The sequence below is a fragment of the Onychostoma macrolepis genome, chromosome 20 (assembly GCF_012432095.1).
Source record: "Onychostoma macrolepis isolate SWU-2019 chromosome 20, ASM1243209v1, whole genome shotgun sequence".
NCBI classification, from domain to species: domain Eukaryota; kingdom Metazoa; phylum Chordata; class Actinopteri; order Cypriniformes; family Cyprinidae; genus Onychostoma; species Onychostoma macrolepis.
The window spans coordinates 30,647,896-30,674,215 of NC_081174.1; the positions used below are offsets into that span (position 1 = coordinate 30,647,896).

General features: G+C 37.1%; 2 protein-coding genes across 5 annotated transcripts in view; one reads left to right on the forward strand and one right to left on the reverse strand.

The window, feature by feature from the left end:
- The first annotated feature begins 1,567 nt into the window (after positions 1-1,567).
- irf4l (interferon regulatory factor 4 like) lies at positions 1,568-12,131 on the forward strand. 2 transcript variants are annotated; one of them, XM_058755606.1, is made up of 8 exons: positions 1,568-1,814; positions 2,210-2,396; positions 3,239-3,324; positions 3,431-3,536; positions 3,627-3,734; positions 6,249-6,581; positions 10,407-10,513; positions 10,600-12,131. In XM_058755606.1, the coding sequence occupies exons 1-8, from the start codon at positions 1,641-1,643 to the stop codon at positions 10,771-10,773; spliced, it is 1,275 nt and encodes a 424-aa protein (XP_058611589.1). In that variant the 5' UTR covers positions 1,568-1,640; the 3' UTR covers positions 10,774-12,131. The 2 variants fall into 2 exon arrangements, with proteins under 2 accessions (XP_058611589.1, XP_058611591.1); XM_058755608.1 differs by lacking the exon at positions 3,627-3,734.
- A 9-nt stretch (positions 12,132-12,140) lies between these two features.
- The window catches only part of LOC131526901 (nuclear receptor coactivator 7), a 29,370-nt gene continuing 15,190 nt past the window's right edge, over positions 12,141-26,320 (reverse strand). For 2 of the 3 annotated variants that reach the window (XM_058755605.1, XM_058755603.1), the window contains exons 9-16: positions 23,941-24,644; positions 19,030-19,201; positions 16,758-16,905; positions 16,553-16,675; positions 15,504-15,656; positions 15,335-15,430; positions 14,378-14,451; positions 12,142-13,361 (exon numbers count right to left, since the gene is read on the reverse strand). In XM_058755605.1, the coding sequence (XP_058611588.1) occupies positions 13,226-13,361; positions 14,378-14,451; positions 15,335-15,430; positions 15,504-15,656; positions 16,553-16,675; positions 16,758-16,905; positions 19,030-19,201; positions 23,941-24,644 (1,606 nt within the window). In that variant the 3' untranslated portion in view covers positions 12,142-13,225. Of the gene's footprint in view, positions 13,362-14,377; positions 14,452-15,334; positions 15,431-15,503; positions 15,657-16,552; positions 16,676-16,757; positions 16,906-19,029; positions 19,202-23,940; positions 24,645-26,320 lie in introns of all 3 variants that reach the window. The other variant, XM_058755604.1, reaches the window with a different exon arrangement.

Consider the following 26,320-nt stretch of genomic DNA (forward strand, 5'->3'; position numbering starts at 1 on the left):
CAAAAAAAACCTAAATATTGAGAAAATCCCCTTTAAAGTTGTCCAAATGAAGTTCTTAGCAATGCATATTACTAATCAAAAATGAAGTTTTGATATATTTATGGTAAGAAATTTACAAAATATCTTCATGGAACATGATCTTTACTTAATATCCTAATGATTTTTGGCATAAAAGAAAAATTGATAATTTTGACCCATACAATGTATTTTTGGCTATTGCTACAAATATTTTTACCAAACATTTTACCAATTCAAACCACATCAATCTTAATAACTACTACTCATTTTTATTTAATCACTTATAAGTGATATATAATTGTCCATGAAGGCTGGAAGTGAAAAACTCCTTATATTCAGGTGTGCAGAATTATTAGAATTAGCTCAGGCTGAAAGTCAAAGATTATTAAATCCCCATGAGAAATATCCAAAACTAATGCAATACAGGAATTGCAAATTTAAGGCATGACCAGACAGCAAAATGTTCAGATGGAGAAAAAAAGACTCATGTTAACTGCAAAAGAAATAAGAATTAATTTGAAGAATTAGGTGAGAAACCATTAGGTCTTTATTTCATCTTTATTTTGATAGTCCACTTTAGACAGTCTACTAACTATAAGTAACTTTGTAACTACATATCAACTACATGTCTACTAACTCTCAGAGTAGACTGGTAGGTTAGGTTTAGGGTTAGTAAAATAAGTTTCTCATAGTCAGTATGTTGTGGACCCATCAAAATAAAGTGTTAGAAGATATTAAGCAGACAGTCTACTAATACTCTAATGACTTCTAATTGACATGTAGTTGCAAAGTTACTTATTGTTAGTAGAAAGTCTAAAGTGGACTATCATTTTCCAGAACTGCAACCTTCCTGGAGTCTCCAGAAGTGCAAGGTAGGTTCTCAGAGACTTTGCTTGGGTAAAAATCCTAAAAAATGACCCTCACTTAATAAGAATAAGATGCTGAAGTGTTTTCAAATACACAAAGACTAATGTTATATATGCTTTATGGACAGATAAGTTGAGAGTGACTCTTGAAGGACCAGCAGCACATCCTCTTGTACCACTCTTTCAAGAATGTATCTTCCAGAATCTGGCAGTAAGTTTTAGAAGCTCATTTTTAGTCATTCTCTGCAAAACAGACTTTTCAGGATAGGAGATGAACTAAAAATGAGCTCCTAAAACCACAAGTTTGTGTTATGAAAAAATGTTTCGGGTTGAGATACAATTTGGTGTAAACAATTTTGACTCAAAGATTGCTAGTAAATTTCACAAATAATTACAAAGAAATGGCAAGTAGCACAAAGAATCAACTGTGTAATTTGAATTTTCTTGTCAAACATACTCTAGTAATGTTTTAACTTCAAAAAATCTTGTTATAAATGTTATAATCTACGAAAAATAGTTTGTAGACAACAGAAGTGTCAAGTGTGTGTGTGTGTGTGAACTTTCATGACTTTGAGCTTCACATCTGTTGCTCCACCCACAAAAAGGCAAATAATTATGAAAAATCACATGTGAAAACTGAACTACATGAGTTATCAAAACCAAATTCTCAACAGCCTCTGCTGAAGACACAGGCACCATCACAGCTCCTGCTATTTGCATTATTGCACTGTATACTGAAGTTTTGTCAAAGAGAGGATGTCGGGAAGCTCCGGGAACGGGAAGTTGCGTCAGTGGCTGATCGAGCAGGTGGACACTGGGAAATATCCCGGGTTAGTTTGGGAGGATCGAGAGCGGACCGTCTTCCGCATCCCGTGGAAACACGCAGGGAAGCAGGACTACAACAGAGACGAGGACGCCGCGCTCTTCAAGGTGTGCATGTTATGATATAGGTACATTTAAAAATTAATCATCAACAATTATAAATTGCATTTGCATGCAACAAAATAAAATATGAAGCACATTTTGATTTATTTAAATTAAAGTCATACTTCATTAGCTCAAGCGTTTTATCATTTCAAACGGTATGCATTTATGCTAAATGTTTTGATTGTAAAGTGTGTTTGTGCATTTATTCATTTATTTGCTTGCAATAAATGCTAGTGTTTTTAATATGTTATATCCATGCATTTTATAATGCATTGGCATTCAGGCATTTTTAAGCAAATAAACACCTGCTATTCATTCATATGTTTATGCAAATGAGATAGCTGTCCAGCATAATTTATGTTAATGGTTTATTAATGAAGTCTGGTTTATTGGATCAGGCCTGGGCTCTGTTTAAGGGCAAGTATCGCGAGGGAATAGATAAACCGGATCCTCCCACCTGGAAAACCCGGCTCAGGTGCGCCTTGAACAAGAGCAGCGACTTCGAGGAGCTCGTGGGCCGAAGCCAGCTGGACGTATCAGAACCGTTTAAGGTTTACCGCGTTATTCCTGAGGGAACCAAAAGAGGTAAACACACACTCACATTTATAAATATAAATATATTACATTTAAATATGAAATTCATTTAATATGACATAATGCAAATATTGTATGTATATACACATTTACATTAATAAATAAATGAATAAAAATATATAATTTATAAATATATGGAAATTTATATTATGGAAATTTATATTTTTATTATATATTTATATATATATATATATATATATATATATATATATATATATATATATATATAATAAAAATAATAAATATTAAATATTAAATTAAAGAAGTGTATATATATATATATATATATATATATATATATATATACATTTAATATATGCAATTATTTACTAAATATACATTTATTTATTTATAGATAGATAGAGATAAATAGCAATAAATAAATAATTATATATATATATATATATATATATAAATTATTAATATATAGATAACCATTTATGTTTTCTATTTAATTTATAAATATAGAGAAATTTGTATGTATAGAAATAAAAATTAATTTAAAATTGATTAAAAAAACTAATTTCAAAAAGGAGCATATACTTTTTAATATACATATTTTTATTAAATATACATTTATTTCTTTATATATTTATTTATTACTAGATAGATAGATAGCAACAGTAGATAGATAGTAATAAATAAATAATTAAAATTATGTGTGTGTGTTTGTGTGTGTATATATATATATATATATATATATATATATATATATATATATATATGAAGATTAATATATAGAAAAATATTTATTCATTCTATTTAATTTAATTAAAAATAATAATAATAATTAATACACATTTAAATAACAATTAATGTCTCCTTCATTTCAGCACCAAAATCATATGAGAAAGTTTCCACAAGCTCAGGTCACCATAACTACCCGCTTTATCCTTCATATGAACCTGTGGAGGGTCAGGTAACAAGCTTATTGCAGACTACTGCTAAACTCTAAAGTAATATCTGGCCATGAAAATGAAACAGGTAGGGTAGTGATCTGTTCCTGTGTCCGTCTCTCTGTACAGGTGTGTAACTTCCTGTCTGCTGCTGACAGGAGCTGGAGGGACTTCCTGTGTGAGCAGAACTCACTGTCTGACGTCCACTTCAGCCAGAACTCACGCTGGGACGCCGGTATTTACCCCCTCTCTCTCTGTAGTCATTTAAAAAATATATATTGAGTCATTTGCAGTAATGTGTGTGTGTGTGGGGGGGGGAGTGTAGGTTACCAGATAAATGGCTCTTTCTATAGTTGTACCACGTTTGACTCGCCTCCTTCTCCGTGCACTCTGGACGCCAGCATGAGATCAGCCGAGGCCATGGCACTGTCAGGTAGACACACAATAATAAACTCCTTAGAAACACCCTAGCAACCGCTTTGAACATTCTTAGCACACAACAATCAACAGCCAGCAACCACTCAAAGCACCTTAGCAACTGCCTTGCAGCAACCTAGTGAACAAACACCTTAGAACAAACAACCTTGCAACCATCTAACAATGCCTCAGTTACAAACTTCTTAGCAATCTCTTAGCAACAGTCTAGCAAGTACTTACAAATGCCCCAGTAACTACTTAGGGGCCGTTCCAACAGAACAGCATCTTTGCGTCTAAAAACACGAGACGCAGAGCTTTTAAAAAAGCACAGCGCAGAACGCCTATGTTGCAATGCTATGTCAAATAAAACAGTTGCCATGTCAACTTGTTACTTTAAACAAAACTCGCAACACTTGCCCCGCCTCCGGGGTCTTCTGATTGGTCCACTGTTTTGGAACTGACATTGATGAGTGGCGCTGTGTATGAAAGTTAAAAACGTGGCACTTGTGCGAGATGCTGCAAAAGACACGAGACGCGAGCACAGCGGTCATACACGTCTGTCTAACATGTGTTTACATAGAAAAACAATGGAAAAGTAGCACATTGGAATGGAAAAACTCATTCTGTGTGAACGGCCCCTTAGAACTTCTTAGCAAACACATAGAAACAGACTAGCAACATGTTAGCAACTACCTACAAATGCCTCAGTAACTACTTAGAGCATAATAGCAAACTCCCTAGCAACAATCTACAAATTCTCCAGTAACTACTTAGAACATCTTATCAACCGCCTAGCAACCACCTACAAATTCCCCAGTAACCGCTAAGAACATCTTAGCAGCTGCCTAGCAACAGCCCAGCAACTACCTGCAAATTCCCCAGTAAGCATTTAAAACATCTTATCAACCGCCTAGCAACCACCTACAAATGCCCCAGAAACTACTTAGAACATCTTATAAACTGCCTAGCAACAGCCTACAGATGCCCAGTAACCACTGAGAACACATATCACAGTAAACACCTAGCAACAGCAACTGCCTACAAATGCCCCAGAAACTACTTAGAACATCTTATAAATTGCCTAGAAACTGCCTACAAATGCCCTATAAACTACTTAGAACATCTTATAAACCGCCTAGCAACAACCTACAAATGCCCGGTAACCACTCAGAACATCACAGTAACCGCCTAGCAACAGCCTAGCAACCACCTAAAATGCCCCAGCAACCACTTAAAACATCTTATAAACTGCCAAGCAACTTTCTGGCAACTACCTATAAAGGCACCAGTAACTATATAGAACATCTTAGCAACTATCTAGCAACAGCTTAGCAACCACCTACAAATGTCCCAGTAAACACTTAAGGCATCCTAGCTACAGCCTAGCAAGAACCTACAAATGCTGCAGTAACCACTGAGAACATCTTAGCAACTGCCTAGTGACAGTCTAGCAACTACCTACAAATACCCCAGTAACCATTTAGAAACATCTTAGCAACTGCCTAGCAACGACCTACAAATGCTCCAGTAAACAATTGGGACATCTTAGCAACTGCCTAGCGGTAGCCTAGCGACAACCTACCAATACTCCAGTAACCACTTAGAACATCTTATAAACCGCCAAGCAACATCATAACAACAGGCTAGCAACGACCTACAAATGCCCTAGTAACCACTTTGAACATCTTAGCAACTGCCTAGCGACAGTCTAGCAACTACCTACAAATGTCAAGGCAACCAATTAGAACATCTTAGCTACAGCCTAGCAACAACCTACAAATGCTCCAGTAACCACTTAGAACATCTTATAAACCGCCTAGCAACAGGCTAGCAACAACCTTCAAATGCCACAGTAACCAGTTAGAACATCTTACCAACTTCCAAGCGACAGTCTAGCAACAACCTTCAAATGCCCCAGTAACCAATTAGAATATCTTAGCTACAGCCTAGCAGCAATCTACAAATGTTCCAGTAACCAATTAGAACAACTGCCTAGTGACAGTCTAGCAACTACATACAAATACCCCAGTAAGCACTTAAAAACATCTTAGCAACTGCCTAGCAACAACCTACAAATGCTCCAGCAACCAATTAGAAACATCTTAGAAACTGCATAGCGACAGACTAGCAACTTCCTACAAATGTCCCAGTAACCAATTAGAACATCTTATAAACCGCCTAGCAACATCCTAGCAACAGGCTAGCAACAACATTCAAATGCTCCAGTAACCAATAAGAACATCTTAGAAACTGCCTAGCGACAGTCTAGCAACTACCTACAAATGTCCCAGTAACCAATTAGAACATCTTAGCTACAGCCTAGCAACAACCTACAAATGCTCCAGTAACCACTTAGAGAAACATTGCAACTGCCTAGCAACAGTCTAGCAACTACCTACAAATGCTCCAGCAACCAATTAGAAACATCTTAGCAACTGCATAGTAGCAACAGTCCAGCTTCTACCTAAAAATGACCCAGTAGCCACCTAGCAACAGCCTGGAGACTCACCTGCGTCTCTGACTCTTCCAGACGCCCGTCTGCAGGTGACAGTGTTCAGTGGTGAGACTCCGGTCGCAGACGTCACTGTCACGAGCGCAGAGGGCTGTCGACTGGCTCCGCATGACGACAACTGGACCTACAGCGGCCTGGGCGGCTCGGAGCTGGTTCCTCTCCCTCAGGCTGAGAGAGGAGCGCTGGAGGGGGGCGTCTTGCTCTGGATGATGCCCGATGGCCTGTACGCCCGACGCTTCTGTCAGTGCAGGGTCTACTGCGACGGGCTGCACGCTAACCTGAGCACCAAACTCTGCAAACTAGAGCGAGAGCAGACCAGCAAACTACTGGACACACAGCTCTTCCTGACAGGTTAGAATGGCTCAACTACTACAAAACCGCATTTTAATATATTTAGTAGTTAAAAGGATAGTTCACCCAAAAATGAAATTTTTGTCATTAATTACTCACCCTCATGTTGTTGCAAACCCGTAAGACTTTCGTTCATCTTCAGAACAAAAATTAAGATATTTTTAATGAAACCTGAGGATGTATTCATACCAGGAAAGCCCGCTAGTTCACTTGCTTTGGTCTGGTGTTTCAACAAATAATGCTACCTATCAGATTATGCTACCAACACTGTATTTTTAATACTGTAAGGGTAGGTTTAGGGTTGGGGTAGGTGTACACGTTAATAAAGCCTCACAACACAATATCATGCTGGAAGCAAAATCTGATAGGTAGCATTTTTCACGGTCGAATTATGCTACCATATGTTTTAATGGGAGGTAGCAAAATCTGACAGGGTAGCATAAATCGTCAGAACACCGGACCAAATAGAATGTTGATTTTTTTTGTTTGGTGTGGTTCACTTTCACACTGCCCTTTTTGCAAATGAACCAGAAATTGTAAAAAAAACAAAAACAAAAAAACAAACACTTGTGCTAAGGACATTCATTCATTGGTTTATCCATTCAACCATACCGGAGTTAGTTTGGAACTAGACCGAGACCACCTCTTCAGCTGGGTCTCAGTACGGTTGTTTGGTCTATACCCGAGTGCGATTGCTGTATTCACACCTGCCCAAAAGATCCGCACCAAGGAGGGAAATGAACTTGAGTTCGATTCAATCGAACCAAACAAGAAAGGTGTGAATACACCCTGAGAGATTTCTGTTCCTCCACTTACACTCTATGCAACTATCACCAGTGTTGCCAAGTCCATATTTTAAAGAATAATTGGGCTACTTTCACACTGTTGCCATAGGTTGCTTTTTAGTCTGCAGGTTAAAGCAATCTTCAGCAACAACAGCCACCCACCGGAATGCTATTTCCACGGAGGGGTTCCCCCGATGGAGCGGTAAATCACGGAAAAAACACGATTGCCCTAGTTTTGAATAGCAATTAGGCTGATTTTGTTTTGCAGACCTGGCAACCCTGATTACCACTTTGACGTTTCACAAAGTTTGAGCTTCCGGGTTTCCGATTCCGGTGGCATCAGCACGGTTTGAGCTTCCGAAAGAACTAATGAGGATTATTCTCCTGTTATGCACCACATTTGAGGTTCCGTTAGAACCAATGAGGTTAATTCTCATGTGTTACACACCACGTTTGAGCTTCCGTAGAACCAATGAGGTTCATTCTCATTAGACACCACATTTGAGCTTCCATTAGAACCAATGAGGTTCATTCTCATGCGTTACGCACCACGTTTGAGCTTCCGTAAGAACCAATGAGGTTCATTCTCATTAGACACCACATTTGAGCTTCCGTTAGAACCAATAAGGTTCATTCTCATGTGTTACGCACCACGTTTGAGCTTCCGTAAGAACCAATGAGGTTCATTCTCATTAGACACCACATTTGAGCTTCCATTAGAACCAATGAGGTTCATTCTCATGTGTTACGCACCACGTTTGAGCTTCCGTAAGAACAATGAGGTTCATTCTTGTGTTACAGACCACGTTTGAGCTTCCGTAAGAACCAGTGAGGTTCATTCTTGTGTTACAGACCACGTTTGAGCTTCCGTAAGAACAATGAGGTTCATTCTCATTAGACACCACATTTGAGCTTCCGTTAGAACCAATGAGGTTCATTCTCATGTGTTACGCACCACGTTTGAGCTTCCGTAAGAACCAATGAGGTTCATTCTCATGCGTTATGCACCACGTTTGAGCTTCCGTAAGAACCAATGAGGTTCATTCTCATGTTACGCACCACGTTTGAGCTTCCGTAAGAACCAGTGAGGTTCATTCTTGTGTTACAGACCATGTTTGAGCTTCCGTAAGAATAATGAGGTTCATTCTTGTGTTACAGACCATGTTTGAGCTTCCTTAAGAACCAATGAGGTTCATTCTCATGTGTTACGCACCACGTTTGAGCTTCCGTAAGAACCAATGAGGTTCATTCTTGTGTTACAGACCACGTTTGAGCTTCCGTAAGAACCAATGAGGTTCATTCTTGTGTTACGCACCACGTTTGAGCTTCCGTAAGAACCAATTAGGTTCATTCTCATGTGTTACTCACCACGTTTGAGCTTCCGTAAGAACCAATGAGGATTATTCTCCTGTTATGCACCACATTTGAGCTTCCGTTAGAACCAATGAGGATTATTCTCCTTTTACGCACCATGTTTGAGCTTCCATAAGAACCAATGAGGTTCATTCTCATGTGTTACGCACCACGTTTGAACTTCCGTAAGAACCAATGAGGTTCATTCTTGTGTTACAGACCATGTTTGAGCTTCCTTAAGAACCAATGAGGTTCATTCTCATGTGTTACTCACCACGTTTGAGCTTCCGTAAGAACCAATGAGGATTATTCTCCTTTACGCACCATGTTTGAGCTTCCATAAGAACCAATGAGGTTCATTCTCATGTGTTACTCACCACGTTTGAGCTTCCATAAGAACCAATGAGGATTATTCTCCTTTTACGCACCATGTTTGAGCTTCCATAAGAACCAATGAGGTTCATTCTCATGTGTTACGCACCACGCTTTGAACTTCCGTAAGAACCAATGAGGTTCATTCTTGTGTTACAGACCATGTTTGAGCTTCCTTAAGAACCAATGAGGTTCATTCTCATGTGTTACTCACCACGCTTGAGCTTCCGTAAGAACCAATGAGGATTATTCTCCTGTGTTACGCACCATGTTTGAGCTTCCATAAGAACCAATGAGGATTATTCTCCTGTTATGCACCACATTTGAGCTTCCGTTAGAACCAATGAGGATTATTCTCCTTTACGCACCATGTTTGAGCTTCCGTAAGAACCAATGAGGTTCATTCTCATGTGTTACTCACCACGTTTGAGCTTCCATAAGAACCAATGAGGATTATTCTCCTTTTACGCACCATGTTTGAGCTTCCATAAGAACCAATGAGGTTCATTCTCATGTGTTACGCACCACGTTTGAGCTTCCATAAGAACCAATGAGGTTCATTCTTGTGTTACAGACCATGTTTGAGCTTCCTTAAGAACCAATGAGGTTCATTCTCATGTGTTACGCACCACGTTTGAACTTCCGTAAGAACCAATGAGGTTCATTCTTGTGTTACAGACCATGTTTGAGCTTCCTTAAGAACCAATGAGGTTATTCTCCTGTTATGCACCACATTTGAGCTTCCGTTAGAACCAATGAGGATTATTCTCCTTTTACGCACCATGTTTGAGCTTCCATAAGAACCAATGAGGATTATTCTCCTTTTACGCACCACATTTGAGCTTCCGTTAGAACCAATGAGGATTATTCTCCTTTTACGCACCATGTTTGAGCTTCCATAAGAACCAATGAGGTTCATTCTCATGTGTTACGCACCACGTTTGAACTTCCGTAAGAACCAATGAGGTTCATTCTCATGTGTTCTCATGTGTTTCTGCTCTGTCGGGGGTCCCCTCCACCAAAATGGCGTTCCACGGGCTGGAGGGGGAATCACTTTAACCTGCAGACTAAAAAACAACCTGCAGCAACAGTGTAAAAGTAGCCAAATCCTTCGGTATAACCGTGGACTTGGCAACACTGGTGGTAATTGCATAAACTGTCAATGGAGGGACAGAAATCTCTAAGGTTTAATTAAAAATATCTTAATTTGTGTTCTAATGATGAATGAAAGTCTTATGGGGTTTGGAACGACATGAGGGCGAGTAAATAATGACAGAATTATGACCTTTAAGTTTTAATGCATTCATTCTTGCAGAGCTCCAGGGTTATTTCCTGCATGCTCGTCCTCCTCCACGTTTCCACGTGCAGCTGTTTTTTGAGTGCTGTGACCCCTCCACAGACAAGAGACCCCTGATGGTCCAGGTAATGACCTTTGACCTCTCCATCCACTCTGACACAATAGTCGCCTCCACACGATTAAACGTGGCTATACTTCTTTTGTCCTACAGGTGGAGCCGCTGTTTGCCCGTCAGCTGCTGCTCCTCCTCCAGCAGGGCGGCATGAACTACATGAGGAGCACCCATGAACTTTCACCTCTGACCCCTGAGCAGGTTTACCCTGCCCACCAAAATTATCCTGTTGTCGGCGGACATCAGACGCACGACAACTTCATACAAGAGTGACCCCAAAAGAGTTAAAAGACATTAAGACACCATATTTTTAAAATACAGTTAATAATACACTTTACAATAAGGTGTCATTTGTTAACATTAGTTAATGTATTAAATAACATTGAATGAACAAACAATGAACAATGCATTTATTACACTATTCATCTTTGTTAATGTCAGTTAATGAAAATACAGTTGGTCATTGTTTATTCATATTAGTTCACAGTGCATTAAATAACGTTAACAAACTCAACTCGTGATTTTAATAATGCATTAGTAAATGCTGAAATGAACAATAACTAAGATTAATAAATGCTGTAGAAGTTTTGTTCCTTCTTAGTTCATGTTTACTAATGTTGTTAACTAATGTTAACTAATGAACCTTATTGCTCCTAGACTCTGGAATTCTCTTCCTTATAATATTAGAAATGCAGAATCTTTTAATGTTTAAATCTTTTTTGAAAACTCACTTTTTTAGACTTGCTTATCTGTGAGTTGTTAGGTGCTGAGGGGAAGGGTATTGTTTTTTATCAAATCTGCTGGTTTTTTTTTTCCTTCATTGTGCTTTTATTGTTACCCCTTTCCCTCTATATATTTTGTACCCTCTTAAGTGTAAAGCGCCTTGAGAATTAACTTTTAAAGGCGCTATATAAAAATTAAATGTATTATTATTATTGTAAAGTGTTACCATAATATTAATAACCCCAAGTCTATGTTTAGGGTGTTTACTATTGCCAAGCCACGTAGCAACTTAATGCATTAATACAGAGTGTGCAAAATCAATCAATCAATCTGAATTTAAATAAAAAGGAAAAATTATTTTATAAATATATTTTATAAGGATATAATAATAATAATAACACACACACATACAAACACACACATATATATTCAGTATATATATATATATATATATATATATATATATATATATATATATATATATATATATATATATACACACATATAATTAAACATTTTGATAAATAAATGAATATTTCAATGTCTGTGTAATTAATAACTTTTATGTTTTTGTGCTTTATATTGGCTTGTACTGTTTTTATGTTGTAAAACTGTGATTCAACAGCATCTCAGGGACAAAATCTGTTTAAAATGAATGTATATGGTTGGAATAAAATATCCACATAATATTGCACAATATGTAAACGGGACCTACCATTAAAAAAATTGTATGTGAAACCATATACAGTATTATGCAATGATATAACATTTCAGGAACTACTACTTTTCAATCAAATAAACGATACACAATTGTACTTCTAACAAAGGTTCATAAATGCTTTTATGAGTTCTTAATGTAAACTGTTAAGTATTAAATATTAAATATATATTCAATCAATGAAACTTGAGTCGTTTACCTCTTCATTTATTGTATTTATTTGGTTCACTTTCAAACACAGAAATACACAATAAATATGACATTCACTGGTTACCATACACAACCGGACAGTGTTTGAAATCAGAGACACATTGAAACACTTGTAAACTTTTTTTTTTTCACTAATGGACCATGAATGCGGTTAATAATGCCCACAGATGCTGTCTAGTAGTGAAATGAGTGGACGTTTCCAAAGAGGGGTGCCTTCAACCGCAAGAACGGACTTTGCACCATGCATCTGTTCACGCTTAATCACGTAATAATCGTGCTACCGCATAACAGGAAGTGACATCGTTCAGTGATTGCATACACAAACCCACAGTGAAGTGGTGAACCTGATTTGCTAGAAACTGATGCGACATAGTTAATGAAATCAGGCGTGCGATTATCATAGTGTTCACGAGTAATACTGGCATTATTTCAAGTGCTTCCCTTTCGATCGAACTAGAAAAGGTCCCTAAAATATCACAAAACAGCAAAACAATCGTCACGTAGGAATATGACTATATGTCACGTCCAATATATTAAAAAAAAAAAATACACTTAAATAGAAAAAGAAAAAAACGAAATATAAAAACTGGAAAACAAGGCAAATAAAATGCTTTGGTCAACAAAACCAATTTGTGGACATATTGGCATTGTGAAAATACGAATGTGAAAATACACCAACTAAACGCATGAAATCACGATGTAAACAAAAATTATGATTTGAGCGACTGGCCTCAAGCGACAGATTTGGCCACCGATTACGTCTTCGGCTTTGAACGCTTCCCGAATATTGTACACAGTCCTCGCCGTTCACATACACGTATATGTGTTTATATATTGGTTATATTTCAGCAGGAGAACATATTGCATGCTGGGATAGCTGTGGGCGGCATCGCTGCCACGAACTTCTCTCTCCGTGCTCAGACCAGGAGAAACCAAGTAAAACCACGTCGGACTGGATTCACGAGAACAGCCTCGTACAGTACGGGATAAAGCGTCAAGTAGACATCATGTCATCATGCCGTGACAGTGGCGTGGGTACGTTAGCGTGTGGATGTTTGCGTGCGGCACAGGCGCTCATTCGAAGGCCCACACCTCCAGGTTTTGGATGGTGAAGTCCTGTTTGGAGGATAGTGGCAGGTTGTTGAAGGTGGAGCATTTAGACGTGGTGCCGTGGTAAAGGTCGGCGTCCAGCCACAGGCCCAGATGACCCCTGGGAGACGGACAGTTAAGCATTAAACACGCAGCAGAGAAAGATGCATGTATGACACAGAGCTGGGTCGATTACTTACAAATTGTAATCTGTTACTAATTCCAAATAATTACATGACAAAAATCCATTACATTACACATTTTGAGTAATATACTTTTAGATTAATTTTGACCCATCTCGTTTTTCACATTGATTTAAATAGGATAATCTTGTGTCGTTTTGATATAAAAATATACAGAGAAAGAAAATATATTGCATTCATTGTAATTAACAACATGAAATGCATTAATCATCAATGTCAAGCTTTCCCAAACTGGGGTTCGTAAAGGAACTGCAGGGGGTTTGTGAGTTTAACGGAAAGCTAATAATGAATTAAATCATAAAAATGTTAAATTAAAGTTGATAATTTTAAAATAACATCAATCAAAATAAAACACTAAAAAAAAAGAAACATTTTATTTGTTTACCTGCATGTCATGTGACCGTTAACCAATGTCACAGAACCATGCAAATGTGATACTTAATTAAATTATTTGTTTAAAAATCTCAGGGGTACTTCAAGAAAATATACTCCTGCATTACATGTAAATAAGAAATGCATTTTAATGTGTTTGAAAGACAAAAGCCTTCCAAAGACAGTAATACATGGTTAAAAATAACCAACTGAGTGATAATTAAAATAAATTGATTAAAAAAATGATTTTTTGTAAATCCATTGCTCAAATGCTGTGTTGCAGCTGACTAATGACTGATCTCTGTGTATATAAGCGGTAGGCTATTTAAAAAGGAAAATTTAAAAGACGACAAAGAGAAATTAGGGAGAATCAATATATTATGAATAATTTATTACTACTGAGTGAATAATATGTAATCACGTAATTCATAAAAATGTAACTGTAGTCTGATTACTGAGAATTTTAAAATGTAATTTAATCTAATTACAAGTACTTAATTTTTGGAATCTGATAACGTAATCAGTTACTACCCAGCTGACGTTAGCATGTTTCTGAACTCACCCTCCTCCACCGATCTGAAGGGAATCCGTGTTTCCTTTTACAAAGTATGAGTTTTCACCCGTCCAGCGGTAAACCTGAAGACATTGAGCGTCATTAACTACACAATGATTTTCTGTGTTGCTGCTTTGGAATGATGTCTATCGTGAATGTTCTCTAAGTGGTTTCTAGGGTGTTGCTAGGCAGTTGCTAAGGTGTTCTAGGTGGTTGTCTGGCGGCTGCAAATGTGTTCTGATTGGTTGACAGGACATTGGCAAACAGTTGCTGACATTTTCTGAAGGGTTGTTAAGACTGTGTGGTTGCCAATGTTCTCTAAGTGGTTTCTAAGCTGTTGCTAGGGAGCTGTGCTCTGATTGGTTGCCGTGAAATTGCCAAGCAGTTGCTAAGATGTTCTGAGTGGTTGCCAAGGCATTGCCATGTATTTGCCAATGTTCTCTAAGTGGTTTCTAAGGTGTTGCTAGGCAGTTGCTAAGGTGTTCTAGGTGATTGTCTGGCAGTTGCTAAGGTGTTCTGATTGTTTGAAAGGACATTGGCAAGCAGTTGCTGATGTATTCTGAGTGGTTGTTAAGACTGTGGTTGCCAATGTTCTCTAAGTGGTTTCAAGGGTGTTGCTAGGCAGTTGCTAAGGTGTTCTAGGTGGTTGCCTGGCAGTTGCTAAGGTGTTCTGATTGTTTGAAAGGACATTGGCAAGCAGTTGCTGATGTATTCTGAGTGGTTGTTATGACTGTGGTTGCCAAAGTTCTCTAAGTGGTTTCTAGGGTGTTGCTAGGCAGTTGCTAAGGTGTTTTAGGTGGTTGTCTGGCAGTTGCTAAGGTGTTCTGATTGTTTGAAAGGACATTGTTAAACAATTGCTAAGACGTCTGAGTGGTTGATAAGGCATTATTTTGCGGTTGCTGAGAAGTTGCTAGGGCGTTTGCAAACAATTTTGATCCCTAAAGTCTATGTAGGTCAGAAACACACCTTGATCTCTGGGCAGAAGCTGTAGAGGAAGGTCTCTCCTGTCCCATAGTAGTGCTCACTCAGTCGGAAAGGGTGAGTGGAAAATGCTCCAAAAATCTGCAGGAGAAAATGACAAGTTTTTTAACACGGCAACACCAGTTTCATCAGTCAGTAACAGTAGTGCATGTACCTGGTTGTCCATGTCTTTGATGACCATCAGCACAGGGCAGTCCAGCTCCATCAGGTTCCTGTACAAGGTTTTCAGGCTGGTTCCGTGTACCACAGTACTGTAAACCAGACGCCACGGATAACCCTGAACACGGGCCGGCAAACGAGTGGACAACTGCAGGAGAAAGCATCATACAAATCTCAATGATCACCATTTATGATGTCACAATCTCAAAGAAATCCCAATGGACCTTTAAATAGTTAAAGGGATAGATAGTTCACCCAAAAATGAAAATTTGCTAATTTATTCACCCTCAGGCCATCCAAGATGTAGATGACTTTCTTCAGTAGAACAGTAAATAAGATTTCAGCTGAAACCGTGGTCCTTGGTGATTCATAAAATGCAAGTCAATGGCTACAGCAAATTACTAATGGCAGGCTTCTGATGATATATTGATGACTTATAAAGCGAAACAATCGCTCTGTGTAAGAAACTTATTTACAGCATTATTACCTGTAATCCAGAGCCTCAGGCAAAATGTCTGGAGTGATGTCCAGTTCATGAATGAATCATTCTTTTGAACCGATTCTTTTTAGTGAGCTAGTTGAACAAGTTCATCTAATTGGACTGAAGCATCTGAATCAGTTTGCGGCTCGAGCAGCGCAGATCAACAAGTTACTCAATCCAAACTCACTATTGGACGCCTGACTGTCACTACGACTCGAAATGAACCAGTTTGCTGAAAAGAATCATATTTCCCCATTTGTCTGAGGCTCTGGATTACAGGTAACAATGCTGTAAGTTCAGTTTCTTGCACAGACCGGGATCGTTTCGCTTCAATATATAGTCAGGAACCACAGGTATTAATTTTGTGTTCCTTGATATGCTTTTTTTTAATTCTCAAAAACCGGTAGCCATTGACTTACATTTTATGAATCACCAAGGGCCACAATTTCATTTAAAAATCTTGTTTACTGTTTTACTGAAGATAACGTACTTGAATGAGTAATTTAACAAGAAATTTTAATTTGTGTGTGAACTATCCCTTTAAAGTAGCAAAAAATGCAGACCTTCTCAATGTGCGTGTCTTCCAGAAGAGTGCTGGGGTCCATCAGCACAGGAAGAAGATCTAGAGGTTCCTCGTCCTCGAAGCTGAAGCTCTGGCGTCTCTTGGCCTCATTAATCGTGATGATCTGATGACAAAAAACAAACCAAGCTTTCATGTTTATATTATATTCTTTTAGGTGTTTCTCACAAGAGTCGCATGTTCCTCACCTCCCAGCTGCGAGGAACCGGGTCACTGAAGAAGTTGTCGATCATGGTGAGCTCGTCTTTCTCTACGACCACAAAGCCCTGCTCCTGAGCGTCTTTCCCATAAGTGTCTGGAGACCACTGGATGAAGAACGAGTACAGGTGGTCCACTCTTTGGAGAAAGGGCAGGAAGGTTTGGTTAGAAGTGTACATTGCATTGCATATTATATTGTAGAAACTAGGAATGCTGCATGGTAGGGCTGTCAAAATGGCTAAAAAACTAAATTAGAATTTTGTACTTAATTATATTTGAATTTAAAAGCCATAATTTCAGTTATGATTTTGGCTTCTCTCCTGAGGCCACAAGAGGGTGCGTCGAGCAAAATATTACTAATGCATGTTTCTTCAAAGCAATACAATAACAGACTATCTTTAAAAAAAAAGTGCATACTGTTTAAATTAATGTTTATAAACCATATATAATTAATTAAGTTGCTTAAACAATTAGAAACAAAACAGCATCATGTATGTATGTATGTATAGTTTAATACAGAGGACCGAAAACCAATTACAAAGAGTACTTTTTATATTTAAAAACATGAGATACAGTGGGATGGAGGAAAACCACCATGAAGTCTCGAACTTGCATTAATTTTACATGGCTTTCTAAACATGCGGTTCTCTTGTGCGAGATGCGAGTGCAACGGTGATAGATGTCCCTATAGAAAATGCAATAAATATGAGTTCTGTGTGAATGGCTTGGTTTCGGTTTTGACGTAAACAACATCTCCGCAATGATGTTCTCTTTTTTTGTAATATTTTGAATGAACAACGCAGCATCGCCACATCTAGTGGGTTCAACTGGATAGGCTAACGAAAGCATTAAAATGCAATGACACCTACATCGTCATTGCATCTCGTGCACCACTGATAAGGCTACCTGATGCACACCTAAAATTCGAATGCATATTTATTTATTTTATTATTTTTGCTTTATATTTACTTTTAGAATTATTATTATTGTTTTGTTTTGATTATTGTACCTTAATATGGTTTAACCCTTTGTATTATTGTATTTTTGTCTGTTAATAAAAAAATTAGAATGTGGATTTTTATTTTAAATTCAACGAATATTTGAAATTACATTTTTTTGACAGCCCTACTGCATGGCTAAAATACACTACACTTATAAAATATTTATTTATTTATTGCGATTTTGGGAGAAAAAAAATCATACGTTTCATTCCATATTTAATTCAGAAATAGGTCTAAATTCGACATAAAATGTTTACAAACATTATGAACACTATAAACATAGCTAGGCAAGGCTATTTTAGTTCCCCTCACTCCACAACAAATCCTTTCAATTTAACAGTATTCAGAAAAGAACAAGAAAGAAAAATATAAGAAGCTAGACTATATAAACGAACACAAAAGTGAAACTGAAACGTTGGGTCTCTCATTCGACAAATCCAAATTTTTCCGTGTTCGCGATGTATTTGAATGCCGAAATGTTGTTTATTATGTAAACCTGGATTTGTAATTCACTCGAGTTCCAATATCCACGTAAAACAAATTGTGTTTGGCATAACATCACGGCGGTACGGTGATAACGCTTAACAGCACAGATTATTTAAACTGAGCAGCAGTGTGTTTTTTCCATAGGTTTGGCTGACTGTATTTCATTTTGATAATGAACAGGCTGCATTGTCAAGTTAGCAATGCTTAACTGTGTGCGTGCGTGCGGTGCAATCAATTTAATTTTTTCCTTCTTATAGTGGAAACAAATATTCCTAATCAAAACTGTAAAAGTTAGCATTTATTTGTGTACATTAATAATAAAAACAAAATCTTTATGTTTTTGTAAAATAAAGAAAAACAGGATGGCGCTTTCTGCCGTCTTGGTTTCCTTTCGCACAGCACAAAAATTAACCGTTTTTATTTTTCAATTTGTTAATTTATTAATTAAAAATATATTTCTCGTATAGGCCTATTTATTCATTATATACAGCCTAGCTTTATTATGTTTTTCCTCGCTCGCAGAAGCGCTGCAAATGCGTGATGTGGTGTGACCAAATGAATCCTCATGTTCTGTTGTTTGCTGCTATTTGCACATTTAAAATTAATCCCTGGAAAACAAATTTTGGTATTTTTAATGCGTCACAGACACTTATCCTTTCTAATTTAATTCAGTTCTAATTTAAAATAATCTTGTCGGTTAATGGTTCATAATCGGTTAACAAGTGGTTAGGAGAAATAACAGAAATGAACATCTCTAGTAGGAACCCATTCATACCTCTCTTGAGGCACAGCAAACCAATATTCTGGTTTCCGCCCTCTGCCAATGTACGAGTGGGCGGGGCTAGATGTCCGACCAGCGGCAAAGGACTTCCTCATTGGCTTCCCCACCTTAAAGCACAGGAACATGGGCGGAGCTTTGCTCTTTTCTTCATTGGACAGCAGCATATCTGTAAATCAGATCAGATACTAGCTCTGAACATCCGACCGTCTCCTGGCCTCATTAGTCGTGATAATCTAGAGAACAAATTGCTAAAAATATCTGAAAACCGTTCTGCACTATTTAGGACACACCGGTCATTAAGTGCACAAGGGACAGAAGAATCATGTTGACTATGCCGCAGGGCCATATGGGAAATTATGCAAGTGTTCAGCCTCTGTTTGTTTTTCCAATGTCACTATCAGCTTCTGCTGAGAGGGCTGATAAACCCTCATCTGTTAAACATATGAGCTCGAACACAAGAGCTCTGCTCCAAAACCTAGTGCATTGCCTACAAAGAGAGCATTTTAAGAAATCATAGATGTTTTCAACACATAAGCTGCTCCAAAAGGAGGCAACATTATACATTATTCATTTGACACCTTGTTTGGGCCAAATTTTATCATTGCACCTGTTTTCAATGGAGAAGGCAATCCCAGAATGCATTGCAAAAGCTTTTTTTGTTTTGCATCATACTAACATCAGTTAAGGGTGGAGCTTCCTGTGAGGTTGCATTCCAAATCATTCTCTTATCAGTGTTGTTATTACCCATACAGCAAAAAAAAAAAATCTATGTTTTTTTTCTGACCAAAAATATATTTATATAAATACATGCTACATATATGCTGCAAACAGTGAAGTTCCAAGAAATATGTTTTTGAAATTGAAAATTTACTTTCAAACTTCACCAACCAAAATATATTTCAAAAAATATTTCAGGGGAAAGAAAATACATTTACAATCTTACAGTAGCCTACATTTAGGCTTGATTCATAACTTATTTTTATTCAAATGTGTTCACGTGCTATAGATAACAAAAAGTTTTTCTTCAAATGGGACATAGGTGAACATATTTTTGAACTATATGGAAGGCAAAATATATATTTTTAAATGCTTTTAAAAAATGTTTATATTATTAAAATATATTTTTTAAAAATAGGCAAAAAATGTATTGGTAGAAAATATATTCACATAAATATATTTTAAGACATTTTAGCAAATATAATTTTTTGGCCATTTTTGTATATTTTGAAATATATTTAAAAATATATATATTTTGCTGTAGAGGTAGCTAAAACTAAAACTATTACATTTTTAATAATAAATCTGAAATAAAATAAAATATAAACATTAAATGAAAAACTTGAAAACCTGAAGAAAAAAATTGGAAATGTTGCTTGGCAACTAACTGAAATAAAATAAGCTTAAGTTGAAGTACTAAAATTGCTAAAATTAGAATTGAAATAAACATAAATTAAAGCTAAATAAAAAACGTTAAACCTTATCAAATAATTTTTTGGATGCGTTATAATGGCAGCTAACTGATGCAAGTTAAAATTACTTTAAATGACTAACTGAAATAAACTTAAAACAAATTAAAACCATTTAAAAATGAATAAAAAAATGAATAAAAAAAAGATAAAGCACAATTCAAAATTATTAAAATTAAACTAAAATAAAAATAAAAACTAGTGCTGTCAAACGATTAATCGTGATTAATCGCATCCAAAATAAAAGTTTTTGTTTACATAATATACGTGCATAGTGTGTATATTTATTATGTATATATAAATACAAACACATGCATGTACAGGTGCATCTCAAAAAATTTGAATATCATGACAGTGTTCATTATTTTTTGTAACTTATTTGAAAAAGTGAAACTTTCATATATTCTAGATTCACTACATGTAAAGTAAAACACTGCAAAAGTTTTTTGTTTTAATTCTGATGATCAGAGCTTACAGCTCATGAAACTCAAAAATCCAGTATTTCAAAATATTAGAATATTTCCTAAGATCAATCAAAAAAACGATTTGCAAAAGTTCAAGTTCTTTAAAGCATGTTCATTTATGCACTCGATAGTCGGGGCTCTTTTAGCACAAACTCCAGCATCAGTGAGGTGTGGCATGGAAGCGATCAGCCTGTGGCACTGCTGAGGCACTATTGAGCCTTCAGCTCGGATCGACTGTTTCTCATCTTTCTCTTGAAAATATCCCATAGATTCCATATGGGGTTCAGGTCAGGCATGTTAGCTAGCCAATCAAGCACAGTAATATTATGGTCAGCAAACCACTTGGAAGTGGTTTTGGCTCTATTGGCAGGTGCTAAAGTGGAAAAGGAAATCAGCATCTCCATAAAGCTTGTCAGCAGACGGAAGCATAAAGTGCTCCAAAATCTCCTGGTAGACAGCTGCATTGACTTTGGACTTGATAAAATACAATGGACCAACACCAGCAGACGTCACGGCACCCAAATCATCACTGACTTCGGAAACTTCACACTGGACTTCAAGCAGCTTGGATTCTGTGCCGCTCCAGTCTTCCTCCAGACTCCAGACCTTGATTTCCAAATGAAATGCAAAATTTACTTTTATCTGAAAAGAGGACTTTGGAGCACTGAGCAATAGTCCAGTTCTTTTTCTCCGTAGCCCAGATAAGATGCTTCTGACGTTGTTTCTGTTTCAGAAGTGGCTTGGTAGCCCTTTTCCTGAAGACATCTGAGCGTGGTGACTCTTGATTAGGGATGCAACGATTATAGATTTTGTTGGTACGATTATAGTCTGAGGAATAATCACGGTTTCACGATTATTACGATTAGTATGCATTTATTCATTTCACAACATAAAATCACATAAACACTCTTTAGATATAAAAGTGTTATTTATGGCTGCCTTTTGAAACAGAAATAACACATTAACCAATAATACAGCACAAAATAATAATACTAAAGAAAAAAAAAGGCCATCTCTCCTATTGGAATTAAAAAACTTGACCTCTGCTCTGTAAACATCCATGTCAGTATTTCCCTTTTGAAAATAACAAATGTATTTGGTGTTTTCATTTCATTCTTTCTACATTTCTTTTGGACCTGAGGTACAGAACTTGGAAAGATGGTGAAAAATAAATTGACTTATGAATAATACTATAACAGGGATGATAAATCACAATATTAATTAAGTATTATTAATATAAGACTAATATTAACTTTATTTATCCCACAGAGGACACTGTTACTAATGAGAGGAATAAACTAAACTATTATAGTAATCAACTGTCATCCATACTTATTCATTTTAATAATATTTATTCATCTGATTTTACATATGGCCTGAAAAAATCATGTCTATTATTTTGGTTTGTGAGATCGAGATCGAGCTGCCCACACAAACATTTAGGAGGACAGAAACGTGTTGTCAACGCTGCCCAGCGACTTTCATTAATAAAATAGCTTAGATACTGGATTGCTACATTATATTAATCAGCAAAGAGGGGGTAAAACGACTGTTTAAATAACTAAACTCAAATCTTCATTGTTGTTCTTCGCCTCCACGTCGTGCATTCAAATCATTTAATGCACAGCTAGCCGTTGATTATCCCTTACTTATTACACAGCGAGAACAGGTTGGCTAACCGTGCATTATCCCTTATGTATTCGCTCTTTAACAGCAATTTTTACGGCAATATTTAAATGACGCCCTGGTCATTCTTGATGTACCCAAAATGGTCCCACACTATCGACTTCAGTCATTTCTCTGGTGGAAATAAAGGATCGCTGTTTGGTTCCTCTGTCATAGTTAATCTAGTAGCCTCCATGTCTCCGAGCACAGCATTTTAAGCTGGTGCACCGCTAGTGTAACTTTGTTTTCGTCTTGCTCTTGTTTCAACAGTTCCATTCCGTGCAACAGAAACACTCGGTGTAGCGGAGCCTTTACGATTAATTAACCTTGACGTTTTAAAGTGCGGTTAATCGTAAAACCGTTTAATCGCTGCATCCCTACTCTTGATGCACTGATTCCAGCTTCAGTCCACTCCTTGTGAAGCTCTCCCAAGTGTTTGAATCAGCTTTGCTTGACTGTATTCTCAAGCTTGCGGTCATCCCTGTTGCTTGTGCACCTTTTCCTACCCAATTTCTTCCTTCCAGTCAACTTTGCATTTAATATGCTTTGATACAGCACTCTGTGAACAGCCACCCCTTTCAGTAATTACCCTCTTTGTGGAGGGTGTCAATGTTCGTCTTCTGGATCATTGCCAAATCAGCAGTCTTCCCCATTATTGTGGTTTCAAAGAACAAGAGATACCCGGAATTTATACTGTAGGGATGGTCATTTAATAAAACTCAAATGTAAATATTCTAATATTTTGAGATACTGGATTTTTGACTTTCACGAGCTGTAAGCTCTAATCATCAAAACTAAAACAAAAAAACTTTTGAAATGTTTTACTTTACATTTTTTTCACTTTTTGAAATAAGGTACAAAAAATACTTTTCACAATATTCTAATTTTTGAGATGCACCTGTATATATTTAAGAAAAATATGTTATGTTTATATATTAAATATATTTATATATAATATAAAACATAAGAATATAAATATATAAATGTATATACATGTAAATATTTTCAAGATATATATATATGCATGTGTGTGTATTTATATATATATATATATATATATATATATATATATATATACATATACATATACATAATAAATATACACAGTACATACACATATATTATGTAAACAAAAACTTTTATTTTGGATGCGACTAATCACGATTAATCGTTTGACAGTTATTTAATTTGGGATGTCGTCTATGTAGACAGTAGACAGCAAGGCAGCTCACTAATGTTAGAAACCGCATGCTTGAAAACAGTCGTTTGCTGTGATTGGCTGGTCTTTCCTGTCAATCACACAGACTCACCTTCGATTGGTCTCTGCATTCTTTTTAGCAGCCATGATTTCATCTCAGCCTCACTGGCCCGTCTGCGTAGCTCGGCTTCAGAAAGCTGTACGTCTGGGTTTGGTCCCTTATTATCCTCAAGATTTGGTCCAGGCGAACTACTACATTTCTCAGAGTCCTCTAGGGTCGCCTTTGCTTTTTGGTCGCTTGCGGTCACCTCGATTGCAGAGACTCCATTTACTAACGTTTCACCCCTTGTTTTGGTTTCTTCATTCACTTCTGTGGTAGCTTCCTTCCCATCATGCACCAGCGCCGTGGGTTCATCCAGCCTGTTCGGAACAGACTGTAGCAGCTCTGCGTTGTCATCTGTGGAACGGTTGTGAAGGCCTTCGTCCTCGTCTTCCTCAACGTGAAAAGACGTCACGGATTTGTCTGTTGGCGTCTTTCTTTGCTCCTGTAGTGACGCCCCCTCCTGGCCGGAGCAGGTGGTGTTAGAGTCGCCTTGCAGCAGCTCCAGTTCGGTGAAACCTTCGTCTGACGGAGATTTGTCAGCGATCTGGCACTCTGATATCTCAGAGACGGCCGTTTCGATATCGTCTAACACGATTGGCCGGTTGGGCGCGCCGAGAGCCTCATAACGACTAAAGGGGTTCAGATCTTGTTCGGAGGGAAGCTCCTCCCACTCGCCCGGCCTGTATAACGGACAGAGATCCTGGGCTTCATCACTACCGCCGACAACAGCGGCCATCATCATCATCATCATGAGGGTGGGGATGGAGAAATTAAAGAGAAAAACAAACAAAATATCCAAAATGAACAAACTCAGGACTCAACTGAACAAAACAGAAATATGACAAAACTTAAGGGATAAAAGTGATTTTGAGTCAAAGCTGAATCAAAATGGAATGAATTAAAACAAAAAAAATGTAAAAGTGAAAGAGGTGGACTATTTCAGGTGATTTACATCAATAATTTTGATTCGTCTCTCAGGTTGTGAGAATGAACAAAAATGTATTGACAATTGCAGCATGGTGAATAAATGCTTAAAATATGCAGTGTTGGGCAAGCTACTTGGAAAATGTAGTGAGCTAAGCTAACAGTTACTCTTCTTTAAATGAAGCTTAACTACACTAAAGCTACAGCCCTGGGAAATGTAGCAAGCTAAGCTACGGCAACATGGCAAAAGTAGTTTACTACATCCAAGCTATTTAAAAAAAAAAAAAAAAATTCTATTGAACCAACATCATACCAAGTCAATGCACTCTCAGTGATCAATAAAACTGTCAGTCAAGCAGATAGACAGGGATGTTCAGCTTAATTGTTTATTCAACAGCTGTTCCAAACCAATTTGGCAACATAATCAGTATCAAATGCAGGGCCGGACTGACCTCATATTGTGACATAGGCAAACATTTTTTTTGCTGTCGGCCGGAAACCTCCTATTGGTAGTTGGTATTGTGGCTTTATTGTATACAGATACATTTATATAAATGGCAACACTTCACAATAAGGTTCAGTAGTTAACATTAGTTAACTAGTGTAGTTAACATGAACTAAGAATGAACAATACTTCTGCAGCATTTATCTTAATGTTAATTTCAACATTTACTAACGCATTATTAAAATCAAAAGTTGTTTGTTAACATTTGTTAATGCACTGTGAACTAACATGAACTACCAATGAACGACTGTATTTTCATTAACTAACATTAACAAAGATTAATAAATACTGTAACAAATGTATTTTAATGAAATCGTATTGTATAGTGTTGCCATATAGATGTTTAGGCCTACAGATAGGCTATGTTTATTTGCATCGTTGCATGTGTCATTAGATATTAATATAAACATTTCACCAAAATCAAGTTCAAATATGAAGCTTTTGACCAGCAAATGTTTTTTTTTTTTTTTTTCAGTTTTCTGTCATTATGTGGGCGTTCAGTTTTTTTCTGTTATTTGGCCAAAGTATCATATTATGAAAGATTCAGCGCTTTGCACGAGCTATTTGGCTGTGACTTAACAAATGCTAGACTAAAACTTTGATTCAGAAAGCAGTGACGCTACCGACACGCTACTGAGAAATGTAGTTAAACTAGTAGCGTCACTACTTGTAGCGACGCTACTGCCCAACACTGAAAATATGCTACTATCACACTGTTTATAAAATATAAACTTTAAGCCCAAAGTATACTTTACGCGTACGCGAGGGACAGTGCACGCGAATTGCGTCATCAGAACAGTAGGCGTGCAATGTACGCGCACCACCCGATTTTTGTAACCGTGCGTACTTATTTTGCACATGCGCACTGAAGTTATTTTGCAGTAATCAGTTTTTCCACAAGGTGGCAACACTGTCCCGGGCCGTTGTTTCACAGTAGAAAACGAAACTAAAGAGACAGAC

Coding starts and splice junctions, on each gene's coding strand:
- irf4l (XM_058755606.1), top strand. CDS start 1,641: ATGTCGGGAAGCTCCGGGAACGGGAAGTTGCGTCAGTGGCTGATCGAG. Junction 1,815..2,209: donor AGGACGCCGCGCTCTTCAAG/GTGTGCATGTTA, acceptor TTATTGGATCAG/GCCTGGGCTCTGTTTAAGGG. Junction 3,735..6,248: donor CGAGGCCATGGCACTGTCAG/GTAGACACACAA, acceptor TGACTCTTCCAG/ACGCCCGTCTGCAGGTGACA.